Below are 19634 nucleotides of genomic sequence, written 5' to 3' on the forward strand. Positions count from 1 at the left end.
TCACACTACAGACGGTTAACCGTCTGTAGTGTGATAGTAAAGGGTTAACCTTATGTAGTGTGGTAGTGAAAGGGTTAACTACACACATTGTGAAGGACAATACCAGCGTGTTTTACACACTGTATGGGTCCAACTTCAATCTTGTGACAGGAATCAATACCTCAAGTCATTGTTCAGCATCTGAGATGCTTGGCGTGGCTTGGCACCGGGCTACCTCTCGGACCTGTGTTCCTCCAAGGTCCCTCAGGTCCTCTGATCAGCTCCTCCAGGCTGTTCCCAAGTCCAGGCTGAAGCTTAGGGGGGGGCCGTGCTTTTCCAGTGGCAGCCCCAAAGCTCTGGAATGAGCTGCCACTGCATGTTAGACAGGCCCCCACTCTGCAGGTGTTTAAATCAACCCTCAAAACTCATCTATTTGCTTTGGTGTTTGGTTTTTAAACAGTTTGAGAGACCTGCCTTTATGTGACATATTGTATTTGTTTTTATTGTGTGCTTTTATCTTTTTATCTTTTTATCTTATGTTGTGGGACTGTGTACAGCACTTTGGTCAACTTTGTTGTTTTTAAATATGCTCTATAAATAAAGTGGATTGGATTGTGCTGATCCATCGCTAACATACTGTGAGCCTTCATTGTATCTGAAAATTTTGAAGTTGAAGATGACGCTAACATCAGAGAATTTTTTTCTGAAAATATGCTACAGTACCTCATTGTACTGCAAGAGGACTCACTAAGAACATGGTAGCTCATGCATCACGTCCGCACTGCTGCCTGAGGAAGAGTCTCTCTTTCCCCTCTACAGATGCTGTATTATGGCAAAAATAAAGCAATTTCTATTCTCAGATTAAATTACATCTAATTTGGTGTTGTTTTTCAAGTGTAAGGTAAGGTCATTTTTAAGTGTGTAATGTAAAAGTAATTTTTTTTAGCGACCCCTGATTAATCGACATGGCATTTGTTGTGAAGGATCAGATTAAACCGAATATGTATATTTATTTATATATATATATATTTAATTGTATTTGTATATCGTTTGATATCCCCTGTATATTCCTTGTACAATATGCATTGAATATCCCCGTTTCTACTAAACAGCCCATAATAGTTTCATTCTACCATTGGACGAGAACCTGGCGCCAGGTTGCCATACCCCTAGGTCCAAGTTCAATCGTGCCGCCTAACATGTCGAGGCAACCCCCGGTTCCGCGCAGTAATATGCCGGGCGAAATACGAATGGTACTATTTGTTCATAGCGCATATATATATGGCGCTCGTAAAGTAGAACTTTCTTTTAGTCCAGTTCTTTACCCTCCAACAGAGTGACAGACGCAAAAGCCTCCCCACGACGCACGTGCGGTGTAGTAAGGCCTACTTGGCCCAGAATAGGCATTGAGATATCGTGTAGATTAATAGTTGAATGGTCATAGTTTGGCACCATACCGTCGAGTTGGACGTATTCTATTAAGCTAATAATAGTCTATTTATGTATGGTGCATCGTTCGGTTAGAGTTCTACAGTTAGTTCAAGTTCAAGTTCAAGTTCTTTAATAGTTGTCATACAGAAGTACAGAATACTTTCATACAAAATGCTTCTTACTGTTACGCTCCAGAGACTGTGCTAGACAAGATAGTATCAAATAACATAATAACATAATATAGCATGAATTTAGAAGAAGAAAATGAGGTCACAGTGTTCGGTATAGACATATGTACAATGTTCTGAGTTACCATATAATATACAATACACAATACTATGCAGTGTACTAATGTACAGTACTATCTAGTGCAAAGCAGAAATGGGATGAGGTACAATTTTAGGTACAATTTACAGTAAGGTGTACGAGTTGTAGTGCAATCCTTCATCCATAAATATAAAGTGTGGGGAGTGGGTGCTACAGTGTGTTTGTTTAAAGTGGGTGTGTGCTATAAAGTGTGTGGAGTGGGTGCTACAGTGTGTTTGTTTAAAGTGAGTGTGTGCGTGTGGATGTGTGTGCTATGTGTGTTTGGTGGTTGTTGTTGTGTAGTGTTCATTCATTGTTCGTTTAGCAGCCTGATGGCCTGGGGATAGAAGCTACTTCTGAGTCTTTCTGTGCTCGCCTTGAGACTCCTGTATCGCTTGCCTGACGGCAGCAGTTCAAAGAGGCAGTTGTTCGGGTGGCTCGAGTCCTTAATAATTCTCTTAGCCTTCCCCTTGCAACGCTTGTAGTAAATGTTCTGGAGGGTGGGGAGCCCCCCTCCAATTGTGCGTTCGGCTGAACGTGTCACTCTTTGTAGTCTGCTTTGGTCTTTTGCAGTGCTATTCCCAAACCAGGAGGTGATGTTGCCGGTCAAGATGCTCTCTATTGTACATGAGTAGAAGTTCTTAAGGATCTTCTGGCTGACTTGGAACTTCCTTAGGCGCCTGAGGAAGTAGAGGCGTTGTCGTGCCTTCTTCACCACACTGTTAATGTGTGTGGTCCATGTCAAGTCCTCGGATATGTAGGCGCCGAGGTACTTGAAGCTGTTGACTCTCTCAACCGGTGCCCCGTCGACGCTGAGGGGGCTGTAGTCCTTGACCCCCGACCTCCTGAAGTCCACAATCATCTCCTTTGTTTTGCTGACGTTCAGGGAGAGGCTGTTTTCCTGGCACCATCCCGCCAGGACCTTGACCTCTTCCAGGTAGGCCCTCTCGTCGTTGGCAGAGATCAGGCCCACCACCACTGTGTCGTCAGCAAATTTGACGATTGTATTGCTACTCCGCTGAGCCACACAGTCGTGTGTGTACAGGGAGTAGAGGAGGGGACTCAGAACACAGCCCTGGGGGGCCCCTATGTTGAGGGTGATGGATGAGGAGGTGCAGTTGCCTGCTCTCACCACCTGGGGTCTGCCAGTCAGGAAGTCCAAGACCCACTGGCAGAGGTCATAGCCCAAGCCCAGGTCCCTGAGCTTGGCTATGAGTATGGAGGGGACTATGGTATTGAATGCCGAGCTGTAGTCGATGAATAGCATTCTCACATAGTTCCCCTGCCTCTTGTCCAGGTGTGATGCTGCTGTGTGCAGCACATGGGATATGGCGTCCTCCGTGGACCTGTTGGGGCGGTATGCAAATTGCAGGGGGTCCATGTTGATGGGGAGGGAGGAGCAGATGTAGCCCTTTACTAGCTTCTCGAAGCACTTCATGGCTATGGAGGTGAGAGCTACAGGGCGGTAGTCGTTGAGGCAAGCAGGCTTGGATTTTTTGGGTACAGGGATAATAGTGGACTTCTTCAGGCAGGTGGGGATGACAGCCTGTTCTAAGGACAGGTTAAATATGTCAGTGAATACTGGGGCCAGTTGGTCGGCACAGACTTTTAGGACGCGGCCGGGCTGTACCCCCCATCGTTCCTGACGTTATCTGGACGCTTATCCAGGCTGGTCAGACCCCTAGTGGTGATTGCATCCGAGGAGCTCCGGGCCAAGAGCGACTGGACCTGTATATTGGATTACTCTACCCAGACGACGGCGAGCCTTCCACGGCTCTTGGATTATGCTTTGTGTGCTTTGATTATTCCATGGATAAAGGCCAACACTGCCGAGTGTTGGAATTACCCCCCGGAGAGGACTCCAGGTGAGGCGGCGCTCTACACGTGAGGTCGCACCACGTCTCTCCGTTGTGGACCGGCAGATACCGTTCCACAGAGGGTCCAGCTGTATTCGTCTGCGGCCCGAGGTTCTGTGGGCACCGTGTCCAAGACTTTGGATTCTCCCAAGACACCGTCGGCCAGATGGGATACCGCCAGTGGCTTCTCTAACCCCCCCCCTCCTACTGTCTTACAACCAGCGGGACCCCCCCCCCCCCTTAGTGTATCCAGCTATAATCATTTAAGTACCATCGCTATCGTTTCCTAAATATTCCAGGTTGTATACTTACTCCCTGCGCAACCAGAGATTGGACATTCAATGTTGATTTACCTACGAATACTCATTTGCCATAAAAGTGCATATTCCATATTTCAAATCATAAATGTAATTAAGTGATCGTTGTATACACCCTTTGCTGTATTAAACTTTCGATTTGGTACATTTGTGTTGGTTCGTTTCATCAGGTGGGAAAGTGTTCATCATACTTATATCTTGTACTGGGTGGCCAGAAGTTAAAGTACATGAGGTAGTGGTATTAAATATCATATCTAACAATACAGTCAGGGAATTGTACCCCTCAGTTACAATTGGTCCTTCGAACCGGATGGTAACTAGTGTAATATTAATATAGTGTTATTAATATCGAAATGGCCTATGATGAACACTCCACGAAACGATCCTCCTAACCTAGAACGCCCGCGGCGCAGACGACAGACACCTCAGTACTTAGAGGCTTACACTGTCAGTCAACTACCTAGCCTTCGACAAACGGTAAACGTGGTAAAAGTAGAAAGTAAAATTATGTCTGACCTTAACGACCAGGTTTCCCCGACCACAGAGGCCCTAGTAGGTCCTAATGTAACTGACCAAGCCCACGGTGGGGACCAGGAGGGAATTGACATGCCTTTACCCCCCGCCACTACTAAAGAAGTAGTCCCCGACAAGCCCCGGGAGGAAGACAACCCTACAGAGAGAGAACTCTGCACGGAGGAAGAGGAGGAGAGCGCCGAGGAACTAGAGCTCCAGGACTCCCCAACGAGTACCCCCAGGAGCGGCTCACGCAGGAGCGGCTCACCTCCACTACCGCCTTCCCCCAACGAAGCGGAGAGGACACTACAACAGGCGTTCCTCGTCAGCCTGACAGCCTCCGCCGAGCGCGATCGGCTCCAAGCACAGATGCTTGGCGAGCGCGAACACCTCCAAGCGCAGCAACGGAGCGAAGAACAGCGCACATGTCTGGAGATGAGACGCTTCCAGATGGAAGAGAATATGGCAAGAGACCGGGCCGACGCCCAGCGCGCCGCTGCCGGTGCCCAAAGAGACGCAGAGCGCGACAGACTACAAGCGCAACTAATAGAGCAGCTGATCAAAAGGACAACTCCCTCTCCCTCCGCCAGGGGCTCAAGGAACTCGTCGAGACAACAGTCAAGAGCAGCGTCACCGCAACGAGCAAGCGACCCTGAACTTGACCAACAGACCGAGTCTAGACCCCCCGCAGATCCCCTTCCCATACCGGTCCAAGCGAGACCCAGCTACAAGGAAGGAGCGGCCTACACTGCGGAGAAGCTAAATAAACGATTACAGGATCTGGAAGATTTGATAGAAGAAGAAGAGGGAGAAGAGGAGAACCAAGCCCGACGACAGCACAGTACTCCACCGGACCAGGAGGTCCCATACAGTCCAGGCTATACCCCCGCGGCGCTGCGCTACAGACCCCCGACTCTATTCACGGGTGAGCACGACGCACGACCAGCCCCGAGGAACAGTACCTGGACCAGCGGGCCATGGTACCCTGCCAGTACCAGCCCACAGCGAGGCGCAAGAGGGGACTCGCCCAGGAGGTCTCTCCCCCAACGCTCGCCGATGTATCAGCCATCCACGGCGTCATACGACACCACGCCGTCATTCCCAGACTTCGCCTATGAGAGTCGAGCACAGTACACGGAGCTCCGGATGTGCTTAGAGACAATGATGGTGGATGTCGCTGATGAACGCCACAAGTATGCAATATTATTGAAGCACCTGAAAGTACCGCGAGCGCACAATATAGCGCTAGCCTATGCTACCTCCTCGACCCCATACACAGCGGCCCTTGCAGCGCTGGATCAAAGATATGGACGTATATGGGATTACGTAATCCAGGAGATAAGGCATATTGACCGCCTACCCCCAGCCACAGACAATCGCTCACTAGACGACCTGTCAATCAAAGTGCAGTCCCTGGTGGGGATGCTGGGAGCTCAACGGGAGAAGGGCATGCATGAGCTGTACGCCAACTCTAACGTTGAGAGGATTTTGGAGAAGCTGCCACCCGCAAGACAGGAGCGCGTTCGGCGGCAGAGGGACTACCGAGATCCCGACGGCCCCGAGCCATCCCTCCTTGATCTGGCCGACTTCCTGGCGAGAGAGGTCAGCAGCTTACGACTGGACACCTTCGGGCGGAGCACGCCAAGCTCCAGAGAGGGACCCAGGAGAATAAGTGATGGAAGAAGATCGGTGACTGTCATGCACCAATCAGAGTCAGTACCGAGCAGTAAGAGTCACAGCACCCCCTCGAGAAAGGAGAAGTGGAAGATAGCGTGTCCCTACTGTGAGAAAGAACACTGGCTGTCACAATGTGACTCATTCACAAAGATGAATGCAGAAGAAGTGAGCCAATGGATAAAGTCCAACCGGCGCTGTTATCGATGTGCGCGGCCCCACATGGCAGCCGAATGCCGCCTAAAGAAAAGGTGCAGCCGGTGCGATGGAGCCCATCTAGATATACTACACGATAGTAACGGAAGACGGCCTATACCTGCACCACGGAGCGGCACCAAGGCAAGTGTCATGTACATTGACCCCGCCAGCAGCAACGGAGCTCAAGTGCTCTTAAAGGTAGTCCGTGTGACATTGAGCTACCAGGATAAAGTCATGGACACTTACGCCGTCCTTGATGACGGGTCAGAGAAGACCCTTCTGCTCGCCTCCGCTGCGACTCAGCTGGGACTGCGGGGGAGCAAGAACGAAATGACGATTCGGACAATAAGAAGAGATTTAAAGACGATAAAGGGCGAGAATGTCTCCTTCACTATCGCAGCCAACGGGCAGCCAGAGCGACGGTACAAGATCACAAATGCTTTCACCAGCCAAGAAATAGGACTATCGCAGTACACCTACCCTGTCACCAAGTTGATGGATAAATATGTGCACCTGCGTCAATTACCTATCCCGCTCATAGACGGCGCTACCCCGACCCTGTTGATAGGCTCCGACCATGCAGAACTCATAGTCCCGATTGACCGGGTCCATACAGGCCCCCGAGGCTGTCCTGCAGCAGTCGAGACCCGCCTAGGATGGACATTGCAAGGCCCCCTCGCTAAATCTCTCAACCGAACAGCAGCCACTAGCTGCTTCCACTCCAGAACGACAGAAGAAGACACCACTCTCCTGCAGCATGTCGAGAGGCTATGGACCCTAGAGACAATGCCCTTTAAGAACGAAAAGAAAGACATTCGCTCTAAAGAAGACATTTACGCCATCAACCTACTCGAGCAGGGGACAAAGAGAGTCACAGTCGGCGGAGTGATGAGATACGCAACTCCACTCCTGAGGCGAGAGGGAATGCCCACCTTTCACGCAAAGAAAGACGCCACGGAGCGCTATCTACTGAACACAGAGCGGCGCCTAGCAAAAGACCCCGTTCAAGAGAGTGTGTACCGAGCTGAGATTGAGAAGCTAATCACAGCGGGACACGTAACAAAGATTGACATTAAAGAGGCCGATCAGACGACCGAATCATGGTACGTGCCGCATCACAAGGTCCATCACAATGGCAAGGATCGCATTGTGTTTAACTGCAGCTACCAGATCGGATCCCAAAATCTGAATAAAGAGCTCTTGCCCGGCCCCACACTCGGCCCCTCCCTACTAGGCGTGCTACTGCGCTTCCGCCAGGACAAGGTGGCTATAAGCGGGGATATCAAAGGGATGTTCTTGCAGGTGAGACTGGTAGAGGAGGACAAGCCTCTGCTACGGTTCCTATGGAGAGAGAAGATCGGAGATGAGAACCCATCCATCTACCAGTGGGAAGTACTCCCCTTCGGAACCACATGCAGCCCGTGCTGTGCTACCTTTGCACTACAGAAACAAGTCACAGAGGACCCAGCAGCAGATGAAGAGGTCCAACACAGTGTGAAGAACAGTTTCTACGTGGACAACTGTCTACAAAGCGTCTCGACTCAAGAAGAAGCCGAGGCTCTCCTAATCAAGTTACGCGCCTCCCTAATCAAAGGAGGCTTTGATCTCAGGCAGTGGGCCAGCAGTGACCCGCACGTATTGCGCAGCCTCTCCTCCGCAGACAAGGCTGCCAGCAGCGAGACCTGGATGGCGACAATCCCAGGAGAAGCCCAAGAAATGACACTAGGATTAGTCTGGCGCTTCAAAACAGACTCGCTCCACTATAGACACAAACCCTTGGCTCCAGAGCAAGGAAGGTCGGCGGCGATACCGACCACCAGACGGAGTGTGTACAGAACACTCGCCAGACAATATGACCCGCTGGGATGTATTCTACCTTACACCACCAGGGCAAAGATGATTGTACGAGCACTATGGGACAAGGACCAGGGCTGGGACGACCCAATACCCGCACACCTTGCCTCAACATGGAGAGAGTGGGAGACGGAGCTCCGCTCACTCCCAGGTGTCAATATACGCCGCAGCTACTTCCCATCCACAGTGAGGCCAGAGACATGCGAGATTGAGCTACACGTCTTCAGCGACGCCTCCGAAGTAGCCTACAGATCGGTTGCCTATTTGCGTGCCCAAGAGATGGGAGGAGAGATACACACTGCTTTCATACTGGCCCGCTCAAGAATAGCCCCACGTAAGCAACAATCTATCCCACGTCTAGAGCTCTGCGCAGCCCTCGCAGGAGCGCATCTAGCCACGTTAATCCAACGTGAACTCACCATTCCGGTGCATAGAACAATCTTGTGGTCAGATTCCACGACAGTACTCACATGGATTAAGTCTGATTCATGCAGATACAAAGTCTTCGTGGGAGTCAGAGTCACCGAGATTCAAGAATTAACAGAAGAAGCAAGCTGGAGGTATGTGGATACCAAACACAACCCAGCTGACGTCATCACCCGGGGAATGTCCCTGGATGACCTAACCCGTCGCAATATCTACAGTGACGGACCAGCATTCCTCCAGCTCCCGGAAGGAGATTGGCCTACGCCCACCCCGAGGGAAGCCAGTAACGAGGAGGCTGAGAATAAGAAGCCTATGTTCTGTGGACTGAGCACTGTCGCCTCCACAGACCCCAACATAGATGACTGCATTACCCTAGAGAGTGCGCAACAAAGAACATTCCTGCGGCACCACCCAGAGATTCAGTCCACCACTGACATGTCAGCAGCTGACTACGAAGAAGCAGAACTTCTTCTACTACAACGAGCCCAGAGAGACTCGTTCCCCGATGAGCTAGACTGTCTACAGGGAGGAAACCCCGTCCCATCAGACAGCAGACTGATTCACCTGGCACCAGAGAGTGATGCACATAATCTCATCAGAGTGGGTGGTCGCCTGCGGAGAGCCCCCGATCTACCAGATGACATTAAGCACCCGATCGTCTTGAACAGCCGACACAAGGTCACAGAGCTGATCATAAAGAAATACGACGAGGATGTACACCACGCAGGAGCAGAGAGAGTCTTCGCGGAGATCAGACGTCGTTATTGGATATTGCAAGGGAGAGAAGCAGTACGGCGCTTCCAGCGAACCTGTCTAGACTGCCGTAAGTGGCGCGCGCAGCCCAGCATACCACGGATGGCTGACCTACCCCCCTGTCGCCTCCGAATCGGCGACAAGCCATTCCACTCCACAGGCATGGACTGTTTTGGCCCGTTGTATATAAAGAGAGGAAGAGGCACCGAGAAGCGGTGGGGTATTGTATTCAAATGCATGACCACCAGAGCGATACATATCGAGCTCCTTCCGACCATGAGCACAGACTCATTCCTTATGGCCTTCCGGAGATTCATATCACGGAAAGGAAAACCGTCTACATTGTTGTCTGATCACGGGACCAACTTCAAAGGCGGAGAAAGAGAGCTGAGAGAGAGCTTCCAAGCTATGGGCCCAGAACTTAAGACCCACCTCGCTCCAGCCCAGATTGACTTCCAGTTTAATCCCCCGAACGCACCCCACTTCGGTGGAACCTGGGAACGAGAAGTACGTTCTATAAAGACAGCCCTGTATGCCGTACTCGGAGCCCAGACTGTAGCGGAGGAAGTCCTAATGACAGTCCTCACGGAGATCGAGGGAGTATTGAACTCAAAGCCCCTCGGTTACGTCTCCAGTGATGTAGCAGATGTCGACCCAGTCACCCCCAACACACTCCTAATGGGGCGGCTGGACCCCGCGCTACCCCAGACAATGTACAGGCCCGAAGAAGCGAACGGCCGAAGAATGTGGAGGTACAGCCAAGTACTAGCTGACAAGTTTTGGAGCAGCTTCCTACTTCACTACCTACCGTCTCTACAGACCCGCCAGAAGTGGGTAAAAGAGAGAGACAATTTGACAGAAGGAACAGTCGTCATGATTATTGACCAGTCACTCCCCAGAGCTATGTGGCCGGCTGGCCGCGTAAGCAAAGTGATCACCGGTGCCGATGGCAAGGTCCGAGCAGCTGAAGTACTCGTCCAAGGGCGCACCTACACACGTCCCGTGGCGAGGCTCATAGAACTGCCCCGACTCCCCGATACTATCGATGATGACCATGACCCTATGACTTTGTGAGTTGACTGACCCTTACAGCGGACCTTGAGTGGTGGACAGTGCGGTTAATCTGTCTCTGCTTAGCTAATTAGGTGGGACTAATTAGGGGGCGGCTGTTGTGAAGGATCAGATTAAACCGAATATGTATATTTATTTATATATATATATTTAATTGTATTTGTATATCGTTTGATATCCCCTGTATATTCCTTGTACAATATGCATTGAATATCCCCGTTTCTACTAAACAGCCCATAATAGTTTCATTCTACCATTGGACGAGAACCTGGCGCCAGGTTGCCATACCCCTAGGTCCAAGTTCAATCGTGCCGCCTAACATGTCGAGGCAACCCCCGGTTCCGCGCAGTAATATGCCGGGCGAAATACGAATGGTACTATTTGTTCATAGCGCATATATATATGGCGCTCGTAAAGTAGAACTTTCTTTTAGTCCAGTTCTTTACCCTCCAACAGAGTGACAGACGCAAAAGCCTCCCCACGACGCACGTGCGGTGTAGTAAGGCCTACTTGGCCCAGAATAGGCATTGAGATATCGTGTAGATTAATAGTTGAATGGTCATAGTTTGGCACCATACCGTCGAGTTGGACGTATTCTATTAAGCTAATAATAGTCTATTTATGTATGGTGCATCGTTCGGTTAGAGTTCTACAGTTATCAGTACCCCCCATCGTTCCTGACGTTATCTGGACGCTTATCCAGGCTGGTCAGACCCCTAGTGGTGATTGCATCCGAGGAGCTCCGGGCCAAGAGCGACTGGACCTGTATATTGGATTACTCTACCCAGACGACGGCGAGCCTTCCACGGCTCTTGGATTATGCTTTGTGTGCTTTGATTATTCCATGGATAAAGGCCAACACTGCCGAGTGTTGGAATTACCCCCCGGAGAGGACTCCAGGTGAGGCGGCGCTCTACACGTGAGGTCGCACCACGTCTCTCCGTTGTGGACCGGCAGATACCGTTCCACAGAGGGTCCAGCTGTATTCGTCTGCGGCCCGAGGTTCTGTGGGCACCGTGTCCAAGACTTTGGATTCTCCCAAGACACCGTCGGCCAGATGGGATACCGCCAGCGGCTTCTCTAACCCCCCCCTCCTACTGTCTTACAACCAGCGGGACCCCCCCCCCCCTTAGTGTATCCAGCTATAATCATTTAAGTACCATCGCTATCGTTTCCTAAATATTCTCCAGGTTGTATACTTACTCCCTGCGCAACCAGAGATTGGACATTCAATGTTGATTTACCTACGAATACTCATTTGCCATAAAAGTGCATATTCCATATTTCAAATCATAAATGTAATTAAGTGATCGTTGTATACACCCTTTGCTGTATTAAACTTTCGATTTGGTACATTTGTGTTGGTTCGTTTCATCAGGTGGGAAAGTGTTCATCATACTTATATCTTGTACTGGGTGGCCAGAAGTTAAAGTACATGAGGTAGTGGTATTAAATATCATATCTAACAATACAGTCAGGGAATTGTACCCCTCAGTTACAGCATTAGTCATGGATGACACGGTGGAGCAGTGGTTAGGGCTGCCACCTCACAGCTAGGAGGTCCAAGTTGCGAACCCGACCAGTGTGTGCAGTTTGCAATGTTCTCTCTGTGGATGTTCTTAATTAACAGAGATGCTGGCATTATAACTGAGTTGTGGTCAAATGGGTCAAATGCAGAGAGTAATTTCCCCTCAAGGCTTAATAAAGTATAACTTAACGTAGCCACATAAACATCACAATAATAGGAAAAGATACTTTCGAAGGTCTGAAACATAACGCCAATCAAGGGCAAGATTCATATAAAACACACATGTTCTAAATGCTATTATCTTTTAAAGCCTGTTTTCTCCTGTTCATTTCAGAACTGTTCCCCATGAGGAGAAGTCCTTTGCCATAGGAGTCCAGTTTCTGTTCATGAGAGTACTTGGTAAGGTAATACATAAGCAGTATGTGGGGCCACTGTACTCATACTGTATATGTGCACCTAAAATGTAGTCTCACTTTGATGATACCTTGTATATTATTGAAACTAATGTGCAGCAGTATGTCTAGTCCTCTTTACACAGATCCTTTTGGACCAAATGTTAGAGCGCCCTCTAGTGACACTACGGAGCCACTACTGAGATGCTCACTGTGATATAACTTTTTCATCCTTAATGCGCTCTCTCACATTTGATTGGCTCCTCTCTCTCTCTGATGAAATCGTCTCTCTCTCTCTCTCTCTCTCTCTCTCTCTCTCTCTCTCTCTCTCTCTCTCTCTCTCTCTCTCTCTCTCTCTCTCTCTCTCTCTCTCTCTCTCTCTCTCCAGCCTGGCTACCAGCTCCTGCCCTCTTTGGAATGGCCATCGATACTTCCTGTATCTGGTGGAAGCACGCGTGCGGGAAGAAGCTGAGCTGTGGTTACTATGACAACAACACCCTGAGGAACCGGTTAGAACACTTACTATGTGACTTATGGTGGGAATACTTAGGCCTATATGTTATAAGTAGCTTATGATAGTATTCATGTAAATTAGTACTGACATACTGTATGTCAGTATTGATGATGACATTGAACAATCAAATAGTGAGAATTGGAATCAGGCTTGGGTCCAGTTCACTCTCGATTCAATGGATTCAGTGATGTGGGTTTTCTTTTAAAGTCAAAATACTTAAACTGACACTTCAGTGTGAAAAGGTTGTTGTTCCAAAATGAGAACGAGTGTTCCATCGTCTGCAAGGAAACTGTAATCTCTGCCTAAATTCCGAATTGGTTGAATTGAAAGTGAATGGATCGCGACCCCGTCATGATGCTGATGCTTGTCTTCACTGTCCCCCTGCTGCAGGTACCTGGGCCTGCAGATGGGCTTCAAGGTCATGGGGATCGTCTTCCTGATGCTGCTGGGCAGGAAGGTGCAGCGCATCCGGGAGTACAGTCTGGAGAAGAGGCCGGACGGACTCCTGTGACCCCGTCAACAACAAGAGACTTCATCCTCCTGACCAAAAGCTCTTCTGTCCCTCAGCGCTATGCCATGTGGAGGCGTCCGAACGAGTCGCAGTCCACCACTTTGAAGAACTCTGCACTGAGAGTGAAGTCGTCTCGGTGGAAGGAATGTTCAGACTTAAGCTACTTTGACCTCCGTTTGAATTCACCCGGAGTTTCACTGGATGGAGTGGTTGTGGGAGGCATTGATCATCCAAACGAGAACTCCAGACGCTGAAGCTGTATCTCGTAGCACATCCGTGTGGTTTTGACGTGAATTACGTATACTTTATGACCCTCTCTGTACAAGTCAGGACTGGATTACAGTTGGCCAGCGCGACATTGTTTTTTTTTTTGTACCTTAATTCATTTTATGTTTCTGATGGTAATGGTTGAAAACTATAGGGCTGCCTTCGAAGAAAAAAGACCGTAGACAAATAATAGTCATAGATTTTTCGATTGAATTGAAAATCAAAAAACTGTTGCCCGCATTATTGCCCGTCTGCGAAAAACAACAAAGGACCTTTTCAAATCTCATGCTTATGGACGAGCATATATGTGGCCTATATTTGTGAATATTACTATGATGCCAGAAATATGCTTTCCAGAAAATAGCATAACTCGTAAATAAATCAGAATAAATACCTGTATATAAAAACAACTATAGCCCACTGAAAACGTCTTAGTGGACTAAACAACTATAGTGAACTGAGAGGCAGCTCTATTTGAAAGACAGTGAAAACGCAGTGAGATCATGTGAAGGATAATATACTGTATGTCTTCTCATCAAGGACTGTATGATTGTTCCTAAGCCAGGAATGTACCTATATCCATTCAGGTTTCTAGTTGCAAGTGGCAACATAGTTAACACTATAGCTTAATATTTAAGTTTATTTTTAGATATATGTCTCAAATACAGAGGCACTGTTTCACATTTTAAAGATGCACTATGTGTTTTTTGGGGAGAGACAGAGAAGTGAACAAAATTCTAAATATTTTTTTTCATAAATTACTGTCCTCAGAGGGAAATTGACCATTATTCACATGGAGGCCATTTTGCTCTTATGTCATGAGGAATCCCAACCTGAGCATGACATAAGAGCAAAATGGCCGTCGTGTGAATATGGTCAATAGTGGTTGAATGGAACACTGGGGCTAGAAAGCACCTGAGAAGTTACTGTTTTTGCTATTGTTGTTTACAAAGGCAGGGTCTGCGATATTGTTTACAAAAATATTCAAGCCTTGTGTTTGGTTCACAGTGCCTCAAAATTACTTTTTTTTCATGATGACAGACTCATTGTAAAAGTCTCATGTGAGTTATAGCAAATGTGAGTTTTCTAAACTAATCGCAAGCTCTGAAAATATAAACAAACCAGAGAGAGACTGCATAATGCACCTTTGAATACCTGATATATATTTACATATTAATCACATATAATGAGACACACTTTGTGTAATAATAGAATTTGTAATATCAAATACACTGTATTTACACTGTAAATCAGCTACACACAATATGCCACACACAAACACACAATCACACACACACACGCACGCGCGCACAACACACACACACACACAGCACTCATTTCTATTTAGTAGTAGCCTATAATTTAATTAGCTGGCTGTCATTTCTGAGCAGTGAATTAATCAAAACTTGCCAATAAAAATTACCCAGACAATTGCTACCTTAAAAGTCTCTCTCTCTCTCTCTCTCTCTCTCTCTCTCTCTTCTCTCTCTCTCTCTCTCTCTCTCTCTCTCTCTCTCTCTCTCTCTCTCTCTCTCTCTCTCTATATATATATATATATATATATATATATATATATATATATATATATATATATATATATATATATATATATATATATATATATATATATATATAAATGTGTGCGCGTGCGTGTTTACGTATGTGTGTGTGTGTTTATGTGCGTGCGCCAGTGTCTTTCTTTACTGTACTACCTATACGGATTTGCTGGGCAGAAAGGGGGGGTGACAAATTAACCCAGACAGCTAGATAAAAGCTTTGAAAAGTGTATTGTACAAGTAGCCCTACATTCCTCCCTTCTGCCCCCCCCCCTGACTTCTCTCATCCCGGTTTAAATGACGTCATATTATAGAACGGGGTGAGGGCGGTTGACAGTCGAGCGGAGAATGAGGAGAGGCCGCGCAGGCGCAGGAGCTCGCAGTGCACCAGTGGGTTGAACGGGAGGAGACATCGCTTTTCAACGTTCAGCATCTTCAGCATCAAAAACGCGAACTAGTGGGAACGCACATTATTTTACCAGACTGTCATAAGAGACTCAGCCCCCCCACCCTAAAATGTCTGTGGGCAGTGACTTTGGGAACCCTTTTAAGAAAATTCAAACTCGTCTTTCTTGGGGAGCAAAGTGGTAAGTCATGCTGAATTCTCATGAGAAGTTATCGTTTGGTAATAATGTGAACCCATTGCACCTGCTGCATAGTAGCTATACGAATAACTAACCTGCAAGTTGATCGGGCTAAATATGAAACTTATCTTAGCGCCTTATATGATATGGCTTGTTTGAGTTATTTTCTTTGAGAGAAAATACTATTTTATAAAGAAGTTTTATTTTTATTGTGTGTGAGTGTGGCTATAGTGGTGTGTGGCGGTATTATTTAAATTAGATTATAATAAGGCTTTGCACAATGGACTTGCGGGATATACAGTAGCCTACAGCACAATTAAGTTTCCCTGTGAAAATACAATTTCACTTATTTCACATTTGAATAACGCTATGCAGCATATGTCGATAGTTCTAAATGACCCCCGGGCATGTTTTATTAATTAACATAGTTTGATTTTTTTGAGCATTCAAAGGCAAATAATTGAATCGACATTCAAAACAGACATGACCATTTTATACATCTGTGAGTGTTTCCAGGTCCGATCGTGTCTTAAATATCGGTTTGAAAGTGATAAGTTGGTAAATAAATAAATATCCCTGTGTTTTGTTGAGACACACCCAGGCAGCCAGGCTGTCACTGGCGGTGAGATAACAACTTGTGTAGCTGCAGTGTCTCTCAGCCCTTATTGTCTCCCTTCCGTCTGCTGAGGATCAGGATGACTAAGATATTTGGTAATTTGCATACCGACTCTCATCAAATGTTTTCCTCGCTAAAAATGTCAAAATCACAACATGGATGGGGTAATTGGGGTTACATGACTGTTTATATGACCAACAGAACGGCCAACTCATCAATGATTTATCTAGACTGGACTCCGGTGCCTCAGCATCTATAGGCTACTCGTCCACACCCTTAAGACAATCCAAATGTTCTCTTCTACCGGCTTGAACGTGGAACCAAAATAAGACTGTGGTGAGCTGGATACTGCTGGTTGAGATGATCCATATAGTGAATTGATTTCTGGGTTTACTTTGGCATCTCTAGTTAATACACAGGACTACATGGTGTCATTTAAGACCATTGACAGGAAGTGTGTGGCAGGGCCAGTTAAATAAGCCCCTTTTAGTCACTTCCATTTCCTACTGATTATATGCGGTATTGAATATGATATAAACATGTCCTAATCATGACCATATGTGCCAATGTCATTAATAATATCCTTTGGACAATTCTTATTGGTAAAGATTGATAATATATACATGTAGCTGTAGTATTATGGTTACAAGGCCAATGATTGTGTTGTTGTTAAGAGACTGCCATCCATGAACTACAAATATTGGTATTGCTTTTTCTATTAGACATAGCCTGATTTATAATGAAACACAAGACACTTGTTCCCTATACTGATCAGGATGATCGCTCAATGAAGGAACACAATCCCATTGATGAAAGAAAGTCTAACATGTCTATCTATACATAATTAAAATTATACTATGGACCTACACACTATGAATGCCCATAACGGCCCCCCAGGCAGCACTGCCAACTCCAACAGACCCGCGCCCCTTTGATGTGTGAGCTCCGCCTCCAGGTATTGACAATGCAGATGCTACAAGCCCTCCCACCACATGGCCCCTAATGGCCACCACGACCAAACATGCAGATAGCATCAAGTCACTAAGTGTTCTAAACTGTGGTGGCTACCGAGCTGCCACTATAAAGGGGGAATTACCACTTAATTTAAGTATTAATTATGTTCATATCCTATGGTTTAGGCCTATTCCCCCTTTAAGGGAATCAAAACCCTTAGTGTGAGTTTTTCCATACCTTGGAGAGCGTCTCAGAACATTACACTGTGAGTTTCGAGACACATACAGTGCCGGTCTGAGGAAGTCAACAACATGAAATATGAATACTGTATGACGTGGTTGTAATTCCCTCTAATGCAATGATGACAGCAACACGTTCTTTATATATTACTGATTGGATTTATTTCAATCCGGACCGTGAGAACTTATTGGCTGCATGCAATAAGAGAGGAAATTATGGGGACTTTATCATCTTCTTGATGCTATGAACTTTACAAGAAGACTGTGACTGAAGCTATCTCTTGACATGTGTGCGTTGGCATAAAACGTCCCCGGACACTGTGGGCTTCAACCATTAGTTCCGCCATTAATCTAGCAGCATTTAGCAAAAACCTGGTAGGAACCAAAAACTGGTAGGAACCAAAACTTGAACTGAACACAGAGGCAGTTACACTCCCACCAAACATATCAATTGTATATGATTTTTACAATAACTTAGAGACAACATACTGCATAGAAAGTAAACAAAAACTAAATACAATAACTATGGATCCTGGCCTCCACAGGAAAGATCACCTCAGACTGCGACTGGAGGGAGACAGATAGAGAGAGAAAGAAACGTCAGTCTGCTTCCACCAGCGTCACTGTCTTATGGATGGGCCTCTCCAGGTGGACAGGTTTGGAGATGCGCTTTCACTTGCGATCTCTCCCACCTTGACTTCTCCACCTTGACTTCTCCACTTGGTAACTCTTTCTGCCAAACAAAGTCTGGGCCTGTGAACCAGTTAGAGGATATCAGTTGGTCTGCTGTGAGACCTCTTGAGGCATGGTCGGCTGGATTCTCTTCCGAAGCCACATACCTCCATTGTGTAGACTCTGTGCTTTGCTTGATGCGTTCCACGCGAGTTGCTACAAAGTACAAACACATGAAATCTTCTGGCTTCATTATTGATGTACCCAAGGACAACCCTTGAATCAGTCCAGAAGACTTCTTGTAGGCACTCTACTTCCAGTTCTTTCTTGAGCATGTCACTGGTGCGGACAGCTACCACTGCTGCTGACAGCTCAAGCCTTGGTATGGTTGTGACCTTAGTAGCGGCAACTCTTGACTTTCCCATTACTAAGGAACAATGGACTTCACTAGACGTACTCACTGCTCTGAGGTACGAGCACTCTCCATAGCCTGACACACTGGCATCGGAGAAATGGTGAAGTTCGTAGTGTTGGACCTTGAAGCTTAATGGAACGTAGCATCTTGGAATCTTCACACCAGCCAGATGTTGTAGGTCTTGGAGCCAGCATTACCACAGAGGTCGTAAGTCATCAGGTAAGGCGTCATCCCAACTGAGCTTGTCACGACACATCTGCTGCAGGATCTGCTTTCCTACCAGGATGAAGGGCGCCACAAATCCCAAAGGATCGTATACTGAAGCGACCGTGGACAAGACTCCTCTTCGGGTAAGTGGATTCTCTTTGACGATCACTCTGAACTGGAACTCATCGGAAGACACGCACCACTGCACACCGAGTACTCTCTCCATGTGCAGTTCACCCAGTGCCATGTCTTTGTCTCTGGGAGCTTCAGCACACTCTTCTTTTGGGATTGTGGCTAGGACTTCCTTGCTGTTCGAGATGAACTTATGCAGCCGGTGTTTGCCTGTGCTACAAAGCTCTCTTGCTTCTTTCACCAGCTGGATTGCTTGGTCTTCAGATGCTACACTTGACAAACCATCATGAATGAATGAAAACTTTATTTAACAGATTGCAGAATGGGTACAATACAGTACGGCTCAATACACACAATTGTTAAGGGGATGCAGACCAGAGAAAGACGTTTGTCTTGTTTACATCAGGGTCCCCCATTTTCAATTCATATTGACATTTATGACATACACAACATACATGACATTTATGGCATAGGGACATACAGGTATTTAGTACTGATACATTTGTGACATAAACGGTATTCAAATATACAGTACTGTTACCCATAGATTCTGACAGAGTATATACATTATGATGGGGAGGGGACTGTACATTAGGAGGGGGTGGGTGGGTGGGAGAGAAATATACATACGGTGGGGAGGAGACTGTACATTTAGAGGGGGTGGGTGGG

At 47.0% G+C, this 19634-nt stretch overlaps 2 protein-coding genes across 3 annotated transcripts in view; both read left to right on the forward strand.

The window, feature by feature from the left end:
- The window catches only part of slco2a1 (solute carrier organic anion transporter family, member 2A1), a 68450-nt gene extending 53446 nt beyond the window's left edge, over positions 1-15004 (forward strand). The window contains exons 12-14 of one of the 2 annotated variants that reach the window (XM_084308775.1): positions 12241-12310; positions 12687-12807; positions 13203-15004. In XM_084308775.1, coding sequence (XP_084164901.1) covers positions 12241-12310; positions 12687-12770 — 154 coding nt within the window. In that variant the 3' untranslated portion in view covers positions 12771-12807; positions 13203-15004. The remainder of the gene's footprint in view (positions 1-12240; positions 12311-12686; positions 12808-13202) is intronic. The other variant, XM_084308774.1, reaches the window with a different exon arrangement.
- A 658-nt stretch (positions 15005-15662) lies between these two features.
- The window catches only part of rab6ba (RAB6B, member RAS oncogene family a), a gene marked incomplete at both ends in the record, with an annotated part of 276963 nt that continues 272991 nt past the window's right edge, over positions 15663-19634 (forward strand). Inside the window, 2 exon segments of the mRNA XM_084307347.1 lie at positions 15663-15692; positions 15694-15733. Coding sequence (XP_084163473.1) covers positions 15663-15692; positions 15694-15733 — 70 coding nt within the window.

This window comes from Notolepis coatsorum, assembly GCF_963971535.1.
Source record: "Notolepis coatsorum genome assembly, chromosome: 2".
Lineage (NCBI taxonomy): Eukaryota > Metazoa > Chordata > Actinopteri > Aulopiformes > Paralepididae > Notolepis > Notolepis coatsorum.